We start from the raw sequence: 19,959 nt of genomic DNA, 5'->3' as shown, positions 1-19,959 counted from the left end.
AAATATGGAAAAATTATAGGTCTCAAAATGTGGAGACGCAAAAACTTTTTTGCTATAAAAAAGCGTCTTTTAGTGTGTGACAGCTGCCAATCATAAAAATCCGATATAAAAAACGCTATAAAAGTAAATCAAACCCCCCTTCATCCCCCCCTTAGTTAGGGAAAAATAATAAAATTAAAAAAATGTATTTATTTCCATTTTCCCATCAGGGCTAGGGTTAGGGTTAGGGCTAGGGTTAGGGTTAAGGCTAGGGTTGGGGTTAGGACTAAGGTTGGGGCTAGGGTTGGGGCTAGGTTTAGGGTTGGGGCTAGGGTTGGGGTTAGGGTTGGGGCTAGGGTTAGGGCTAGGGTTGGGGTTAGGGTTCGGAGCTAAAGTTAGGGTTGGGGCTAAAGTTAGGGTTAGGGTTGGGGCTAAAGTTAGGGTTGGGGATAAAGTTAGGGTTAGGGTTTGGATTATATTTACGGTTGGGATTAGAGTTAGGGGTGTGTCAGGGTTAAGGATGTGGTTAGGGTTACCGTTGGGATTATGGTTAGGGGTGTTGTTGGAGTAGGGTTTCAGGTAGAATTGGGGAGTTTCCACTGTTCAGGCACATCAGGGGCTCTCCAAACGCGACATGGCGTCCGATCTCAATTCCAGCCAATTCTGCGTTGAAAAAGTAAAACAGTGCTCCTCCCCTTCCGGGCTCTCCGGTGCGCCCAAACAGGGGTTTACCCCAACATATGGGGTATCAGCGTACTCAGGACAAATTGGACAACAACTTTTGGGGTCCAAGTCCTCTTGTTATCCTTGGGAAAATAAAAATGTGGGGGGATAAAAATCATTTTTGTGGGAAAAATAAGATTTTTTTTATTTTCGCGGCTCTGCATTGTAAACTGCAGTGAAACACTTGGGGGTTCAAAGTTCTCACAACACATCTAGATAAGTTCCTTGGGGGGTCTTGTTTCCAATATGGGGTCACTTGTGGGGGGTTTCTACTGTTTGGGTACATCAGGGGCTCTGCAAATGCAACGTGACGCCTGCAGACCAATCCATCTAAGTCTGTATTCCAAATGGCGCTCATTCCCTTCCAAGCTCTGCCATGTGCCCAAACAGTGCTTCCCCCCCACATATGGGGTATCAGCGTACTCAGGACAAATTGGACAACAACTTTTGGGGTCCAATTTATCCCGTTACCCTACAAAATACAAAAATCATTTTTGTGAAAAAAAAAAGAATTTTTATTTTCACGGCTCTGCGTTATAAACTGTAGTGAAACACTTGGGGGCTCAAAGCTCTCAAAACACATCTAGATAAGTTCCTTAGGGGGGGGTCTACTTTCCAAAATGGTGTCACTTGTGGGTGGTTTCAATGTTTAGGCACATCAGGGGCTCTCCAAACGCAACATGGCGTCCCATCTCAATTCCAGTCAATTTTGTATTGAAAAGTCAAATGGCGCTCCTTCCCTTCCGAGCTCTGCCATGCGCCCAAACAATGGTTTACACCCACATATGGGGTATCAGCGTACTCAGGACAAATTGCACAACAACTTTTGTAGTCTAATTTCTTCTCTTACCCTTGGGAAAGCAAAAAATTGGGGGCAAAAAGATCATTTTTGTGAAAAAATATGATTTTTTTATTTTTACGGCTCTGCATTATAAACTTCTATGAAGCACTTGTTGGGTCAAAGTGCTCACCACACATCTAGATAAGTTCCTCAAGGGGTCTACTTTCAAAAAAATGGTGTCACTTGTGGGGGGTTTCAATGTTTAGGCACATCAGGGGCTCTCCAAATGCAACATGGCGTCTAATCTCAATTCCAGTCAATTTTGCATTGAAAAGTCAAATGGCGCTCCTTCCCTTGCGAGCTCTGCCATGCGCCCAAACAGTGGTTTATCCCCACATATGGGGTATCAATGTACTCAGGACAAATTGTACAACAACTTTTGGGGTCCATTTTCTCCTGTTACCCTTGGTAAAATAAAACAAATTGGAGCTGAAATAAATTTTGTGTGAAAAAAAGTTAAATATTCATTTTTATTTAAACATTCCAAAAATTCCTGTAAAACACCTGAAGGGTTAATAAACTTCTTGAATGTGGTTTTGAGCACCTTGAGGGGTGCAGTTTTTAGAATGGTGTCACACTTGGGTATTTTCTATCATATAGACCCCTCAAAATGACTTCAAATGAGATGTGGTCCCTAAAAAAAAATGGTTTTGTAAAAATGAGAAATTGCTGGTCAACTTTTAACCCTTATAACTCCCTAACAAAAAAAAATTTTGGTTCCAAAATTGTGCTGATGTAAAGTAGACATTTGGGAAATGTTACTTATTAAGTATTTTGCATGACATATCTCTGTGATTTAAGGGTATAAAAATTCAAAGTTGGAAAATTGCGAAATTTTCAAAATTTTCGCCAAATTTCCGTTTTTTTCTCAAATAAACGCAAGTTATGTCGAATAAATTTTACCACTAACATGAAGTACAATACGTCACGAGAAAACAATGTCAGAATCGCCAAGATCCGTTGAAGCGTTCCAGAGTTATAATCTCATAAAGGGACAGTGGTCAGAATTGTAAAAATTGGCCCGGTCATTAACGTGCAAACCACCCTCGGGGCTCCTTCCCTTCCGAGCTCTCCCATGCGTCAAAACAGGGGCTTACACAAACATATGGGGTATCAGCATACTCAGGACAAATTGGACAACAACTATTGGCGTCCAATTTCTCTTGTTACCCTTGGGAAAATAAAAATTTGGGGGGCTAAAAAAACATTTTTGTGGGAAAAAAATAATTTTTATTTTAACGACTGCGTTATAAACTGTAGTGAAACACTTGGGAGTTCAAAGTTCTCACAACACATCTAGATAAGTTCCTTGGGGGGGTCTAGTTTCCAATATGGGGTCACTTGTGGGGGATTTCTACTGTTTAGGTGCATCAGGGGCTCTGCAAATGCAACATGACGCCTGCAGACCAATCCATCTAAGTCTGTATTCCAAATGGCGCTCCTTCCCTTCCGAGCTCTGCCATGCGCCCAAACGGTGGTTCCCCCCCACATATGGGGTCTCAGCGTACTCAGGACAAATTGGACAACAACTTTTGGGGTCCAATTTCTCCTGCTACCCTTGGAAAAATACAAAACAGGGGGCTAAAAAATAATTTTTGTGGAAAAAAAATGATTTTTTATTTTCACAGCTCTGCGTTATAAACTGTAGTGAAACACTTGGGAGTTCAAAGCTGTCAAAACACATCTAGATAAGTTCCTTAGGGGGGTCTACTTTCCAAAATGGTGTCACTTGTGGGGGTTTCATTATTAATGCACATCAGGGGCTCTCCAAACGTGACATGGTGTCCCATCTCAATTCCAGTCAATTTTGCATTGGAAAGTCAAATGGCGCTCCTTCCCTTCCGAGTTCAGCCATGCGCCCAAACAGTGGTTTACCCTCACATATGGTATCGGCGTACTCAGAACAAATGGCAAAACAACTTTTGGGGTCCAATTTCTTCTCTTACCCTTGGTAAAATAAAAAATTGGGGGCGAAAAGATCATATTTGTGAAAAAATATTTTTTATTTTTACGGCTCTGCATTATAAACTTCTGTGAAGCACTTGGTGGGTTAAAGTGCTCACCACACATCTAGATAAGTTCCTTAGGGGGTCTACTTTCCAAAATAGTGTCACTTGTGGGGTGTTTCAATGTTTAGGCACATCAGGGGCTCTCCAAACGCAACATGGTGTCCCATCTCAATTTCAGTCAATTTTGCATTGAAAAGTCAAACGGCGCTCCTTCGCTTCCGAGCTCTGCCATGCACCCAAACAGTGGTTTACCACCACATATGGGGTATTAGCGTACTCAGAACAAATTGTACAACAACTTTTGGGGTCCATTTTCTCCTGATATGTTTGGTAAAATAAAACAAATTGGAGCTGAAGTAAATTTTTTGTGAAAAAAAGTTAAAATGTTCATTTTTTTAAACATTCCAAAAATTCCTGTAAAACACCTGAAGGGTTAATAAACTTCTTGAATGTGGTTTTGAGCACCTTGAGGGGTGCAGTTTTTAGAATGGTGTCACACTTGGTTCTTTTCTATCATATAGACCCCTCAAAATGACTTCAAATGTGATGTGGTCCCTAAAAAATATTGGTATTGTAAAAATGAGAAATTGCTGGTCAACTTTTAACCCTTATCACTCCCTAACAAGAAAAAATTTTGGTTCCAAAATTGTGCTTATGTAAAGTAGATATGTGGGAAATGTTACTTATTAATTATTTTGTGTGACATATCTCTGTGAGTTAAGGGCATAAAAATTCAAAGTTGGAAAATTACAAAATTTTTCAAATTTTCGCCAAATTTCCGTTATTTTCACAAATAAACGCACGTTATATCTAAGAAATTTTACCACTATCATGAAGTACAATATGTCACGAGAAAACAATGTCAGAATTGCCAAGATCCGTTGAAGCGTTCCAGAGTTATAACCTCATAAAGGGACAGTGGTCAGAATTGTAAAAATTGGCCCGGTCATTAACGTGCAAACCACCCTTGGGGCTTAAGAGGAGCCTCTTATTTCTGCACAGACCTCATGAAGACTGGAGTGCAAAATGTTGTTTTTTCTGAATCGGGGTCTAATGGATATATGAATAGTGACAAGACATAAGTCAACTCCCACCAGGTCACAATTTTGTTATTTGCCTCAAATTTGACAGCTATTCATTTTTTCTATTGACATAGTCATATGAAGACTAGCACTGTTTAACTTATATTTTGAGGGTATATATCTTTTTTAATGCAATTATTTTTCTTCTAGTACACTCAGGGCCGGCGCTAGGGGCAGGCAGACCAGGCAACTGCCTAGGGCCCTTTCCCCCCCCCCCCCCTCAGCCAGTGGTGTGCAGCTAATAGTGGCACACCATGCGACCGCCATGGGGCCTGGCACTGCTCCCCTCCATCGATCATTCAACTTATCAACATCATAGACGCCGATACAGTTGAAAGCAGTGATGGAGGAGAGGGCATCAGATGACACTCCCTCTCCCATCAATCCACCTCTGCTTGTGAATCAACAGGCGTGCGATGACATCACTTCATAGTGCGCTACACTGTGCCAGCAGTGGTGCCGATGAGACCGCAGCAGAGCGGTGTGTGTGTGTGAGAATGTATGCATTATACTGTGTGTGTGTCTGTCTGCACTATACTGTGTGTTGGGGGGAGCTGCACTATACTGAGTGCTGGTGGGAGCTGCACTATACTGTGTGTTGGGGGGGATCTGCACTGTACTGTGTGCTGGGGTGCTGCACTATACTGTGTGTGGGGGAGAGCTGCACTATACTGTGTGTAAGGGGAGCTGCATTATACTGTATAGGGGAGAGCTGCACTATTCTGTGTGTAGGGGGAACTGCATTATACTGTGTGTGGGGGTTGCACTATACTGTGTGCGTGGGGGAGATTCATTATACTGTGTGTGGAGAGGGGCTGCATTATACTGCGTGTGGAGAGGGGCTGCATTATACTGTGTGTGGAGAGGGGATGCATTATACTGCGTGTGTGCAGAGGGGCTGCATTATACTGTGTGTGTGGGGGGGCTGCACTATACTGTGAGTGGGGGCTGCATTACACTGTATGTGGGGGGGCTGCATTATACTGTGTGTGGGGGGAGGGGCTGCATTATACTATGTGTGTGTGGCTGCAGTATACTCTGAATGGGCTGTAGTGGACTCTATCAAGGACCATGGGGAGTGCACTGTACTATATGGGACCTGCATTATACTATATCAAGGACTATCTGTCAGCATCATTTTTCCTCACTCGGTGTAAAGAAACTCAGGAACAAGCATTGAATGACTTCATTATTGTTGATCACGCTCGATTAACGGCCTGAACTCTGCACCTGTAAATACAACCGAAACATTTGTGTGATGTGGATTATGTGAGCATTTGGGGCCCCATTTAAAAAAACTTTTGCCCTGGGCCCGTTTCTCTAAAACCGGCCCTAAGTACACTGTTTGTGAAATGAGATCTTAAAGTGGCTATCCGGGCCTTTTTTTAAATTGGGGCTAAGAACTTATCGGAAGGTAGTTGCCATCTATTGGCCTGTTATGTCGTGCTTTCCTTACCGCTTCTGCCAGTGATTCCCCTGCTTCCTGTGACGTCCCATTAACAGATCAGTTTATTCTTCTGCTCTATCAAATGGGCATCACTGCCGACATCATGTTGTTTGACTACCAGTTCTCTGTTGCCTAACAGCACTGAGTTAGGGGAGCCAGCTGTCAATCAGCATGATGTCCACAGTGACGCCCATTCGACAGAGCAGAGAGGAAGAGGAATTATATTGAAAGGACTTTCTATAAAGGCTCCTTCCTGCTGGATGCACTTTAAACTTTGGCTCAAAAACAAAATGTGTGATACCGGCCGAATGGATATATCTTCCCAAGTCCCAGAGGCTCCGACAATTACAACGCTATGGAGTCTGCATGTGTCCTTTGGCAGCCTGATGAATGGTTTATCTAACATACCGAACATGAATGAACACCATATATTCACATCTAGTAAAATACTTACGTAATACTTGATGGCTTTCTCACAATAGCTTCCTTTGAGGATACCAGCTTAATTCTTGAAAAACATAAATGAGATTTAATTTTATTATCGAATGTTCAACAAACAGTTGTACATACTGTGAGTGCAGCTCTGAGGTCAGGAAGATTGTTCTGTACAGTGATCACATAACGTGTCGCCTGCAGAGTCACAGGCTTACAGATTCTGTCACTGTCCGCATGAATAATTTACTACAATATAAATAAGTAGTATAATAATCTACTACACAGCATCATTTGGTCAGAGCAGACAAACCTCGCTGACAGCTTCTACAAAATTCACTCAGTTGGTCGATAGAACCCTTACCTAAAGCAGCGTTTGCCAAGAACCTCAGGAATCAGAGGTGACGGCCACAAACTGTACTTTTACATGGTGCCTATTCAAATTAAAAGGACTGTCTCCTACCTAAACAACCCCTTTTAAAATAATAGTCTCTCTTGTAAAACAAATAGCACATACTCACCTTCTGCACTAGGGCTGGTCCAGTGTTGTTGGCGCCGAGTCTCTCGTGACATTGTTATGCTATATGAGCCCTGCAGTCACTCAGCGGTGGCTATTGGGCTGCTGCACACTTACTTCTTCTACTTGTCCAAGAAGTGAGAGCTCAGCGGCTCAATAGCTGCCATTGATTGGCTGTAGGGCTCATGTGGCATAACAATGTCAACCGAGCTCCAGGAGACCGGATGCCAGTAACATTGGAACAGCGTCAGTCCGGGAAGGGAGTAGATGTTATTTTTATTTTACCAGGTGGACCAATTTATTTAAAGAGGGATTATCCAGATAGTGGAAAACCCCTTTAAATAACATTTATGTCCCAATAATAAGTAAATTTGTGTCTGTGTCTAATAAGGTATGTTGAAAGGATTGCTCAGTTATGCAATCTATTTAAATGCAAGAATACAGATGAATTTCTTTATATGCAAATTCTAAAAAACATGTAGATTCTTTAAAAATGTGGTGTCAGCTAGATAAGCTTCTGAATTGATGACTTCAAAAAAACACATAAAACATGTGAGGTCCCTGGTGTCCTGATAGAATAAGCCATCTCACCCACTACCTAATGTTTCAGTTATTCTAAAAGTTGTCCTATAACTTGAACAAGACCCAAAATGAATCTGAATTATTTCAAAACCAACTAGCACCAAATAATAACAACAACAACAACAACAAGAACATGAGTGTATTACCAGATTAAAACTTTGAGGGCATGAGTTTCTACTAGTCATCATCTAAAACCTATAAAGCACAAGTCACACATTTCCCCCTCTCGGTTTAATGTCTTACTTTGGGGTGGAACTAACTACTGGGATGGGATATCTGGTCTCAGCGTGTAATTCTTCCTGTGAAGACTTCAGCACTGACTTTTTGGATTTCACCGGTCTAGGTAGCGAAGCAGAGGACGCACTTCCCAAAGTAGATGACTTAAGTGTGGAAAAAACTGAAAAGAGAAAAAGTTAAATATTATCATATAGGAAAAGCTCCTAACAAGATTACAGGCAGACATGATTACTGTAATCACTATGCGGGCCTGGAGCCATCAGCAGAATGAAGGCTGCCACTTACAGTAGTCACTATGGTGCAACAGACAAAGGATGAAAGAGGGCGTCTGGTGACAGGCGGATTGGGGAGCATTTCTATAAAAGTGTTTAGAGATAAGGGAATCCGTAGAAAACATTAGGAAACTGTACATTGTACCACATAGGATGTAGGAGTGTAAGGCTCTGGTACCATCAGTAATGAGCAGAGAGCTGGGGTTAAGTTTCAATGATGTTGTTGATGCTCGTTCCTCCACCTTTTGGTTTACAAGTTTGATAAGACTTTGTCGGAATTGCGGAATTTCTGGCACTAATTTCTCCTTTTCTTCTCTGGTAGCTTCCACTGCGTCCAAAACTCTATTAAAATGTTCACTTGGGATCCCCCGCACACCCTACAAAGGACACATTGCTTCAGTCATAAAGTATAAAAACTACATAATATAACATGTTTGTGCTACCAGAAATCATGTGAAATTCGGCAATCGTTTACCGGTTTAACTCCCAAGGTCTCTAGTTTTTCCAGCAGGCCCTGCTCCAGCACTTTCCGCAGCTCTCGGGTTAATGAGGGGTTCTTCTTCAGGGCATTTATCAGCTGCTGCTTGCTGGTGCTTGCCACTTCTTCACTGTCCCAGTCTGTAATGAAAGGAGGACTCCGGATGACATTCTGCTTTCTACACTCTTCTCTTGTAACGTGTAGTAGGGAGGACCCAATGTAACAAGAAGAGTTTTGTATCTTTGTTTAGGAACAAAAGCCTTCACCAAACACATTCATGCAAATGCACAAAAAGCAATTAAGTTTCAACCCATGCAACATCCACAAATAAGCCAGGACAACGTCTGATGAGGCCACTAAAGGGATTGCAATGTAAAAACCAAGTGCAACCTTGTTTCCACTGATTTTCAGAGTGGAGATGCAAATCGTTCCTGCCACCTACAGGCCATGGGTGTGAACATTAACCCGGAATTTTTTCTGTCACAAATTGCCTTAAAGTGAACTTGTGACTTTATCCATGCTGCCCAAACCGCCAGGTAAGTTTGTTCTCTCAGATAAAATAATCTTTACCCATCCGACGACACCCACAGACAAGACTAGTCTGGTTCTGCTCCGGGCCCGTTCTCCAAGTGCCGGTCTAGGTGATTTACAGGTGTCTTCATACAGGAGAGACCTATCAATCACCAGTAGCGGTGCTGAGAAGAACCAGCCAGGAACCATGACCAGAGACCAAGTCCAGAGTCATCCTCGGCTGGTTAAGGTAATTTTTCTCCAAAACACCGGAACGTTTTCAGAGAAAGAAAAACATGGCTACAATTGTGCAGCCGAGCTCGAGTCATGCTGCACGCGGTTTGGACAGCATGAATCAGGTGACAGATCAAGTCATCAATATCAGATCAGCATAGCTCCGACACCAGGCATCCCTATGATCAGCTGTTATTAGCTCCAGGGTAGATGGACAATAAGTAGTGAGAGGAGCTGGTGCTAACTGTGGTGACCATTCCCTGGGGACAGCGACTACACACAGTACACAGCCATGCTGTTCTGGATCCACACACAGCTGATTAGATAGTGAGCCACAGTCTGAAGATAGGTCATCATTATCACAGTCCTGTACACTCCCTTTATACCAAATCACTCAAACTCCACTTTATAGGAAAGAGACAATGAGAACATGCCAAATATAAGACGAGACACAAAACAGACCATGCTTTTCTAAGACCAGGGTTACCTTTCTCTTCAGAGAGCTCCTGAATAGGCTCCAATGTATGTGCCAGCTCTGACATGGTGCACATGGGGAAAGTAGAACATGTACTATAGTCCACAAGAAATGGCACCGATATACTATATCTGGCTACTGTCAGGATTGTATGGTAAATGAATGTAGCAATGTGACTAACGCTTAACGAACCCTACTCCCAGTATACATGCTCGATTGTGACTGGGATTTTTAATCTTTATGGCTTACTCTGGAAACCTGGGAGGCAATTGCTGCCCGTCTTTTCATAATGTTTTCTCTAGCATCACTGGAGACCCCACAATCTCTTCTTGATTTACCTTGATGAATACCATTCTCTGTTTTTAGTGACAGTTGAGTGTTAAGTTCCATGGAAATAAATATTAAAGAGCGTCTATCACCCCAAAATGCTATTAAAATACTTATGCAGATATTTCAGGGGGAACTTAGCCCCTATTAAAGAATCATACATGAAGTATAGTGATGGGCGAATATACTCGTTACTCGAGATTTCCCGAGCACGCTCGGGGGGTCTCTGAGTATTTGTGCTCGGAGATTTAGTTTTCCTCACCTCAGCTGAATGATTTACATCTGTTAGCCAGCATAAGTACATGTGGGGGTTGCCTGGTTGCTAGGGAATCCCCACATGTACTTATGTTGGCTAACAGATGTAAATCATTCAGCTGCGGCTCTGAAAACGAAATCTCCGAGCACTAAAAAATACTCGGAGGACCCCCGAGCGTGCTCGAGAAATCTCGAGTAACAAATATATTCGTTCATCACTAATGAAGTATAGATTTTAGTGGATTGTATGCAAACAAAGGGACTTTGGTGCACCCTTGGTGTGGCCAAGAAATAAGTCCATGGTCAGACCCCCTCAATTTGCATACTGTGCATGGTCATATCTTGATTGATAGTGCATGCACAGCCTCGCTCAGTGTTATTGCCGCCTATCATTGCTTGTTCCTGCAAGCAGTATCAAATTGAGTGGTGGTTGCAGCAATCAGCACACTCAACGACACTATGCGAGCAAGGCTCCTATCCTATAGTCCTATAGTGACTGTGCGGAGGTGCAGAGCCATGGACTGAATTTAGTCAGTGGTCACTTGAGAGCCAAGTATCAAGTTATGACAATGTGCTCAGTACGCAATTTGAGTGGGAGTAATGGTGCATGGAGCCCTTGGCCACAACTAGGGTGCACCAGAGCATCCTCATTTACATACAAAATAAATCATATTTTTCAGAGAAACTAAACTTCTAAAATCTATACAACGGGTATGATTGTTATAGGTGCCAAGTCCCCTATATAACTGTACAAGTGATTAGTGTTTTGGGGGTGACCGACCAGATACAGATGTAGCACATATGAAGTCGCTCACCTACTTGGTATTAGAACAAACGTACTACGAAACGTCATTTTTTTCTGATAGAATATTCATGACGCAATGAACGTTCATATGGCTAATGCCACATCTGTACTTTATCACTGATATGAATGTGTCTACAACATAAAGTATTAACTACCCGTGTACTTATTACCAGAATCCACAAGCCCCATGCTAATCATTATCTTACCTCTCGGTCCTGACGCACTTAGCTTTGGTTCTACATTTTGCATCAGAGGGACAAGTATTGGAGCTGAAAGGGAAAACAAAATGAAAACGTTATTGTTACTTCCATGAGGATGTCAGTGTGGTGTGACCCTGATCAAATTGTATGGACATGTAGCTGGATGGGTATGCCGTACAGCCCAGTCGGAAGCTCCCAGCACACAGACCACCACTAAAGAGATCTTCAGACACATAGTAACATAGTAACATAGTTAGTAAGGCCGAAAAAAGACATTTGTCCATCCAGTTCAGCCTATATTCCATTATAATAAATCCCCAGATCTACGTCCTTCTACAGAACCTAATAATTTTATGATACAATATTGTTCTGCTCCAGGAAGACATCCAGGCCTCTCTTGAACCCCTCGACTGAGTTCGCCATCACCACCTCCTCAGGCAAGCAATTCCAGATTCTTACCGCCCTAACAGTAAAGAATCCTCACAACAAACATTCCCTACTCAAAGAATAAAGTATACAGTATTCACATGTAGTGGTATGCTGCTCAGAAATCTAACGTGTAATCTGAGCTAAAGATTTCAATTCAGCTAACATTCCTACAGACAGAAGATAAAATGTGCTCCTCATTACATATCAATCCGGGGTAACTAGTGGTAAGGTGTTACCTGAGCATGCTCGGGTGCCAACCCAGTGTCTTGGGTGTGCTCGAATAATATGTTCGAGACCCCGCACCTGCATGTCTCAAGGCAGTTAGACAGCGATAACACATGCAAGGATTGCCTAACAAACACAAAAAATAATTAGGCCATTTTTAAATAAAACACAGAACGTAGATGAGCCAGTCAGAATATGAGACTGTACCCTAAGACCACCATGATGTGGCCACAATGAAGCAACCGTATTATGTCTTCATGAGGCTTTTCTGACTGCAGCCTTGCGAGTCCTCGCTGCACGCACACTGGTTTCTTCATCCCTGTAGCAGGGCGTTTCTGGTTTTGCTTTTACAGCATTTATTGTGCAGTAAAAAAATTACCTGGTGGCATGATACTACAGGCCATATTTCAATATACAGTGGCTTGTGAAAGTATAGCACGGCAGCACGGTGGCTCAGTGGATGGGCAGCATGGTGGCTCAGTGGTTAGCATTGCAGCGCTGGGGTCCTGGGTTCAAATCCCACCAAGGACAATATCTGCAAGGAGTTTGCATGTTCTCTCCGTGTTTGCATGGGTTTCCTCCGGGTTCTCCGGTTTCCTCCCACATTCCAAAGACATACTGATAGGGAATTTAGATTGTGAGCCCCAACGGGGACAGTGATGATAATGTGTGCAAACTTTAAAGCGCTGCGGAATATGTTAGCGCTATATAATAATAATAAATAAAGTATTTTTTTTCGCATTACGTCGTTTGCCGATCAGATCAATTCTTTATATATATCAAGATCAAGTGATTCTGAACGCAGCGATACCAAATTTATGTATTTCTATTTTATGGTTTTATTTTGAATGGGGCAAAAGAGGTGCAATGTAAACTTTCATATTTTTTTTTCCAAAATGGAAAAACATTTTTCACTTTTTACTTGCTTCATTAGTCTCCATGGGAGACTTGAAGCTGCGATCATCTGCAGCCCTGTTCTATGTAGCAGAAATGCGAACTTGCTATGAGCACCGACAGCTGGGCGGTGCTCATAGAATCAGGCTATGACAACCATAAGGGTGTACCGCCAACCCATCAGCAACAAGCGGTCATGTGACACGGGCGCTGATGGGTGTGGATTGACAGCAGCATTTAACATGTTAACAGCTCAGCAGAGCCACAGGCTGATCGCCTCCATGCCACGTCGCATTGATGCAGTAATTGATGCCTAAAGAGCCCCAACCAAATATTGAGTGCATTTGCTGAACATACATTTCAGTAGGCCAACATTTCGGATTTTAAAATAATTTTTTAAGCTGGTGTTATAAAGTATTCTAATTCACTGAGATAATGACTTTTGGGTTTTCACTGGCTGTAAGCCATAATCATCAACATAAACAGAAATGAACAATTGAAATAGATCACTCTGTAATGACTCTGTATGAGTTTCACTTTTTGTATTGAAGAACTGAAATAAATGAACATTTTGATGATATTCTAATGTTGTGAGATGCACCTCTAGCTGCTTTGTTTTTGATACTTGCCAAAATTTTTATTTTGACAATACTTTATTGATATAATCATGTGTGGTTTACAAGCATTTTCAGTGTGTTTCCCCAGAGCAAATGCATACAATTTCTATGAATCCCATCCACTTTGATGGAACCATAAGATGCTGCAATTTTTGCTCGGTGAAAAGACGCAGAATAACAAACTCATGGTGGGAACCTAACCAAGGGCAGAGTGTGGTAAATGACTACTGAAACAGATCTGCTTCACGGAGCTAACAGGTATCTGAATACTTTATGGCTATGACAACTGACGATCCTCACCTGAATGTTTCTTGGCCACTTGTGGTTTATTGGAAAGTTCCTCAATCTGAAACAACAAAAAGCTCATAAGGACCTGGAAACCACGTCTACGTGAGTCTATTAGGGCTGGTGCTACAGACCAATGCTGAAAGTACTTTGCTTTACTCAAAAGTGCAGAAATAAAATATATTAATACTGTGAACCTTCCAGTCACTATCAAAAATGACCGCTTCAAGGGCAGGTGCCGACAAGTGTACTTGCTGTCAATGTCTTGTCGGATCGCACTCGTACCAATGTTGTTCTATGATGCTGTGCACATGTCCGATGTTTTCCTCAGAGACCTCTGCATGCCTGAGTTTGATCAGATGTTTAGATCGCACTTGGCCATGCAAAGCAATGAGTCCGTGGAAATCATCGGACTGCACTAGGACTTCCATCAACTCTATGAATTGAGAAGATTGAGATATTTTTTTGTCCATCTTCTCTTCATCTGAAAGAATCAGATTGTACTATGGTCACCTTCTGATCAGAGTGTGATTTGCATAATTGCCACAATTTTTAGGGATGACAAAATACGGCTGTCTGCACCTAGCCCAACTCCAAAATTAGATTGGCCCTTACCAGCTAATTAGCGGAAAGTAAGTAGCATGAGTAGCAATAATTAAAATGTAAGGATAATAGCACCATAGACCAGAGAACACACATATATGGCGCCCAATAGCAGAAAGCCAGAAGCTACAAAAAGCTCCTTGCACCTGGCTCTAGTTACAGCCATATGTTATATGTAAGTGTAAGTTACAGCCACGCTTTATATGTAAGTGTAAGTTACAGCCACACTTTATATGTAAGTGTAAGTTACAGCCACGCTTTATATGTAAGTGTAAGTTACAGCCATGCTTTATATGTAAGTGTAAGTTACAGCCATGCTTTATATGTAAGTGTAAGTTACAGCCATATGTTATATGTAAGTGTAAGTTACAGCCACGCTTTATATGTAAGTGTAAGTTACAGCCACGCTTTATATGTAAGTGTAAGTTACAGCCACGCTTTATATGTAAGTGTAAGTTACAGCCATGCTTTATATGTAAGTGTAAGTTACAGCCATGCTTTATATGTAAGTGTAAGTTACAGCCATATGTTATATGTAAGTGTAAGTTACAGCCATGCTTTATATGTAAGTGTAAGTTACAGCCACGCTTTATATGTAAGTGTAAGTTACAGCCACGCTTTATATGTAAGTGTAAGTTACAGCCATGCTTTATATGTAAGTGTAAGTTACAGCCATGCTTTATATGTAAGTGTAAGTTACAGCCATATGTTATATGTAAGTGTAAGTTACAGCCATGCTTTATATGTAAGTGTAAGTTACAGCCACGCTTTATATGTAAGTGTAAGTTACAGCCACGCTTTATATGTAAGTGTAAGTTACAGCCATGCTTTATATGTAAGTGTAAGTTACAGCCATGCTTTATATGTAAGTGTAAGTTACAGCCATATGTTATATGTAAGTGTAAGTTACAGCCACGCTTTATATGTAAGTGTAAGTTACAGCCATGCTTTATATGTAAGTGTAAGTTACAGCCATATGTTATATGTAAGTGTAAGTTACAGCCATGCTTTATATGTAAGTGTAAGTTACAGCCACGCTTTATATGTAAGTGTAAGTTACAGCCACGCTTTATATGTAAGTGTAAGTTACAGCCACGCTTTATATGTAAGTGTAAGTTACAGCCACGCTTTATATGTAAGTGTAAGTTACAGCCATGCTTTATATGTAAGTGTAAGTTACAGCCATATGTTATATGTAAGTGTAAGTTACAGCCATGCTTTATATGTAAGTGTAAGTTACAGCCACGCTTTATATGTCAGTGTAAGTTACAGCCACGCTTTATATGTAAGTGTAAGTTACAGCCATGCTTTATATGTAAGTGTAAGTTACAGCCACGCTTTATATGTAAGTGTAAGTTACAGCCACGCTTTATATGTAAGTGTAAGTTACAGCCACGCTTTATATGTAAGTGTAAGTTACAGCCACGCTTTATATGTAAGTGTAAGTTACAGCCATGCTTTATATGTAAGTGTAAGTTACAGCCATGCTTTATATGTAAGTGTAAGTTACAGCCATATGTTATATGTAAGTGTAAGTTACAGCCATGCTTTATATGTAAGTGTAAGTTACAGCCATGCTTTATATGTAAGTGTAAGTTACAGCCACACTTTATATGTAAGTGTAAGTTACAGCCACGCTTTATATGTAAGTGTAAGTTACAGCCACGCTTTATATGTAAGTGTAAGTTACAGCCATGCTTTATATGTAAGTGTAAGTTACAGCCATATGTTATATGTAAGTGTAAGTTACAGCCATGCTTTATATGTAAGTGTAAGTTACAGCCACGCTTTATATGTCAGTGTAAGTTACAGCCACGCTTTATATGTAAGTGTAAGTTACAGCCATGCTTTATATGTAAGTGTAAGTTACAGCCATGCTTTATATGTAAGTGTAAGTTACAGCCATATGTTATATGTAAGTGTAAGTTACAGCCATGCTTTATATGTAAGTGTAAGTTACAGCCATATGTTATATGTAAGTGTAAGTTACAGCCAGGCTTTATATGTAAGTGTAAGTTACAGCCACACTTTATATGTAAGTGTAAGTTACAGCCATGCTTTATATGTCAGTGTAAGTTACAGCCACGCTTTATATGTAAGTGTAAGTTACAGCCATGCTTTATATGTAAGTGTAAGTTACAGCCATGCTTTATATGTATGTGTAAGTTACAGCCATATGTTATATGTAAGTATAAGTTACAGCCACGCTTTATATGTAAGTGTAAGATACAGCCACGCTTCATATGTAAGTGTAAGTTACAGCCACGCTTTATATGTAAGTGTAAGTTACAGCCACGCTTTATATGTAAGTGTAAGTTACAGCCACGCTTTATATGTAAGTGTAAGTTACAGCCACGCTTTATATGTAAGTGTAAGTTACAGCCACGCTTTATATGTAAGTGTAAGTTACAGCCACGCTTTATATGTAAGTGTAAGTTACAGCCACGCTTTATATGTCAGTGTAAGTTACAGCCACGCTTTATATGTCAGTGTAAGTTACAGCCATATGTTATATGTAAGTGTAAGTTACAGCCACGCTTTATATGTAAGTGTAAGATACAGCCACGCTTCATATGTAAGTGTAAGTTACAGCCACGCTTTATATGTAAGTGTAAGTTACAGCCACGCTTTATATGTAAGTGTAAGTTACAGCCACGCTTTATATGTAAGTGTAAGTTACAGCCACGCTTTATATGTAAGTGTAAGTTACAGCCACGCTTTATATGTAAGTGTAAGTTACAGCCATGCTTTATATGTAAGTGTAAGTTACAGCCATGCTTTATATGTAAGTGTAAGTTACAGCCATATGTTATATGTAAGTGTAAGTTACAGCCATGCTTTATATGTAAGTGTAAGTTACAGCCATATGTTATATGTAAGTGTAAGTTACAGCCATGCTTTATATGTAAGTGTAAGTTACAGCCATGCTTTATATGTAAGTGTAAGTTACAGCCACGCTTTATATGTAAGTGTAAGTTACAGCCACGCTTTATATGTAAGTGTAAGTTACAGCCATGCTTTATATGTAAGTGTAAGTTACAGCCATATGTTATATGTAAGTGTAAGTTACAGCCATGCTTTATATGTAAGTGTAAGTTACAGCCACGCTTTATATGTCAGTGTAAGTTACAGCCACGCTTTATATGTAAGTGTAAGTTACAGCCATGCTTTATATGTAAGTGTAAGTTACAGCCACGCTTTATATGTAAGTGTAAGTTACAGCCACGCTTTATATGTAAGTGTAAGTTACAGCCACGCTTTATATGTAAGTGTAAGTTACAGCCATGCTTTATATGTAAGTGTAAGTTACAGCCATATGTTATATGTAAGTGTAAGTTACAGCCATGCTTTATATGTAAGTGTAAGTTACAGCCACGCTTTATATGTCAGTGTAAGTTACAGCCACGCTTTATATGTAAGTGTAAGTTACAGCCATGCTTTATATGTAAGTGTAAGTTACAGCCATGCTTTATATGTAAGTGTAAGTTACAGCCATATGTTATATGTAAGTGTAAGTTACAGCCATGCTTTATATGTAAGTGTAAGTTACAGCCATATGTTATATGTAAGTGTAAGTTACAGCCACGCTTTATATGTAAGTGTAAGTTACAGCCACACTTTATATGTAAGTGTAAGTTACAGCCATGCTTTATATGTCAGTGTAAGTTACAGCCACGCTTTATATGTAAGTGTAAGTTACAGCCATGCTTTATATGTAAGTGTAAGTTACAGCCATGCTTTATATGTAAGTGTAAGTTACAGCCATATGTTATATGTAAGTATAAGTTACAGCCACGCTTTATATGTAAGTGTAAGATACAGCCACGCTTCATATGTAAGTGTAAGTTACAGCCACGCTTTATATGTAAGTGTAAGTTACAGCCACGCTTTATATGTAAGTGTAAGTTACAGCCACGCTTTATATGTAAGTGTAAGTTACAGCCACGCTTTATATGCAAGTGTAAGTTACAGCCACGCTTTATATGTAAGTGTAAGTTACAGCCACGCTTTATATGTAAGTGTAAGTTACAGCCACGCTTTATATGTAAGTGTAAGTTACAGCCACGCTTTATATGTCAGTGTAAGTTACAGCCATATGTTATATGTAAGTGTAAGTTACAGCCACGCTTTATATGTAAGTGTAAGATACAGCCACGCTTCATATGTAAGTGTAAGTTACAGCCACGCTTTATATGTAAGTGTAAGTTACAGCCACGCTTTATATGTAAGTGTAAGTTACAGCCACGCTTTATATGTAAGTGTAAGTTACAGCCACGCTTTATATGTAAGTGTAAGTTACAGCCACGCTTTATATGTAAGTGTAAGTTACAGCCATGCTTTATATGTAAGTGTAAGTTACAGCCATGCTTTATATGTAAGTGTAAGTTACAGCCATATGTTATATGTAAGTGTAAGTTACAGCCACGCTTTATATGTAAGTGTAAGTTACAGCCACGCTTTATATGTAAGTGTAAGTTACAGCCACGCTTTATATGTCAGTGTAAGTTACAGCCACGCTTTATATGTCAGTGTAAGTTACAGCCATATGTTATATGTAAGTGTAAGTTACAGCCACGCTTTATATGTAAGTGTAAGATACAGCCACGCTTCATATGTAAGTGTAAGTTACAGCCACGCTTTATATGTAAGTGTAAGTTACAGCCACGCTTTATATGTAAGTGTAAGTTACAGCCACGCTTTATATGTAAGTGTAAGTTACAGCCACGCTTTATATGTAAGTGTAAGTTACAGCCACGCTTTATATGTAAGTGTAAGTTACAGCCATGCTTTATATGTAAGTGTAAGTTACAGCCATGCTTTATATGTAAGTGTAAGTTACAGCCATATGTTATATGTAAGTGTAAGTTACAGCCATGCTTTATATGTAAGTGTAAGTTACAGCCATATGTTATATGTAAGTGTAAGTTACAGCCATGCTTTATATGTAAGTGTAAGTTACAGCCATGCTTTATATGTAAGTGTAAGTTACAGCCACGCTTTATATGTAAGTGTAAGTTACAGCCACGCTTTATATGTAAGTGTAAGTTACAGCCACGCTTTATATGTAAGTGTAAGTTACAGCCATGCTTTATATGTAAGTGTAAGTTACAGCCATATGTTATATGTAAGTGTAAGTTACAGCCATGCTTTATATGTAAGTGTAAGTTACAGCCACGCTTTATATGTCAGTGTAAGTTACAGCCACGCTTTATATGTAAGTGTAAGTTACAGCCATGCTTTATATGTAAGTGTAAGTTACAGCCACGCTTTATATGTAAGTGTAAGTTACAGCCACGCTTTATATGTAAGTGTAAGTTACAGCCACGCTTTATATGTAAGTGTAAGTTACAGCCATGCTTTATATGTAAGTGTAAGTTACAGCCATATGTTATATGTAAGTGTAAGTTACAGCCATGCTTTATATGTAAGTGTAAGTTACAGCCACGCTTTATATGTCAGTGTAAGTTACAGCCACGCTTTATATGTAAGTGTAAGTTACA

At 40.3% G+C, this 19,959-nt stretch overlaps 1 protein-coding gene across 3 annotated transcripts in view; it reads right to left on the bottom strand.

Moving 5' to 3' along the window:
* DZIP1 (DAZ interacting zinc finger protein 1) overlaps nucleotides 1-19,959 on the bottom strand; it is a 158,356-nt gene that overhangs the window by 60,962 nt on the left and 77,435 nt on the right. For 2 of the 3 annotated variants that reach the window (XM_069758039.1, XM_069758040.1), the window contains exons 9-14: nucleotides 13,871-13,916; nucleotides 11,412-11,474; nucleotides 8,597-8,739; nucleotides 8,300-8,498; nucleotides 7,856-8,009; nucleotides 6,536-6,589 (exon numbers count right to left, since the gene is read on the bottom strand). In XM_069758039.1, the coding sequence (XP_069614140.1) occupies nucleotides 6,536-6,589; nucleotides 7,856-8,009; nucleotides 8,300-8,498; nucleotides 8,597-8,739; nucleotides 11,412-11,474; nucleotides 13,871-13,916 (659 nt within the window). Of the gene's footprint in view, nucleotides 1-6,535; nucleotides 6,590-7,855; nucleotides 8,010-8,299; nucleotides 8,499-8,596; nucleotides 8,740-9,830; nucleotides 9,879-11,411; nucleotides 11,475-13,870; nucleotides 13,917-19,959 lie in introns of all 3 variants that reach the window. The other variant, XM_069758038.1, reaches the window with a different exon arrangement.

The sequence above is a fragment of the Ranitomeya imitator genome, chromosome 3 (genome assembly GCF_032444005.1).
Source record: "Ranitomeya imitator isolate aRanImi1 chromosome 3, aRanImi1.pri, whole genome shotgun sequence".
Lineage (NCBI taxonomy): Eukaryota > Metazoa > Chordata > Amphibia > Anura > Dendrobatidae > Ranitomeya > Ranitomeya imitator.
This window is presented reverse-complemented; position numbering and strand designations above follow the sequence as displayed.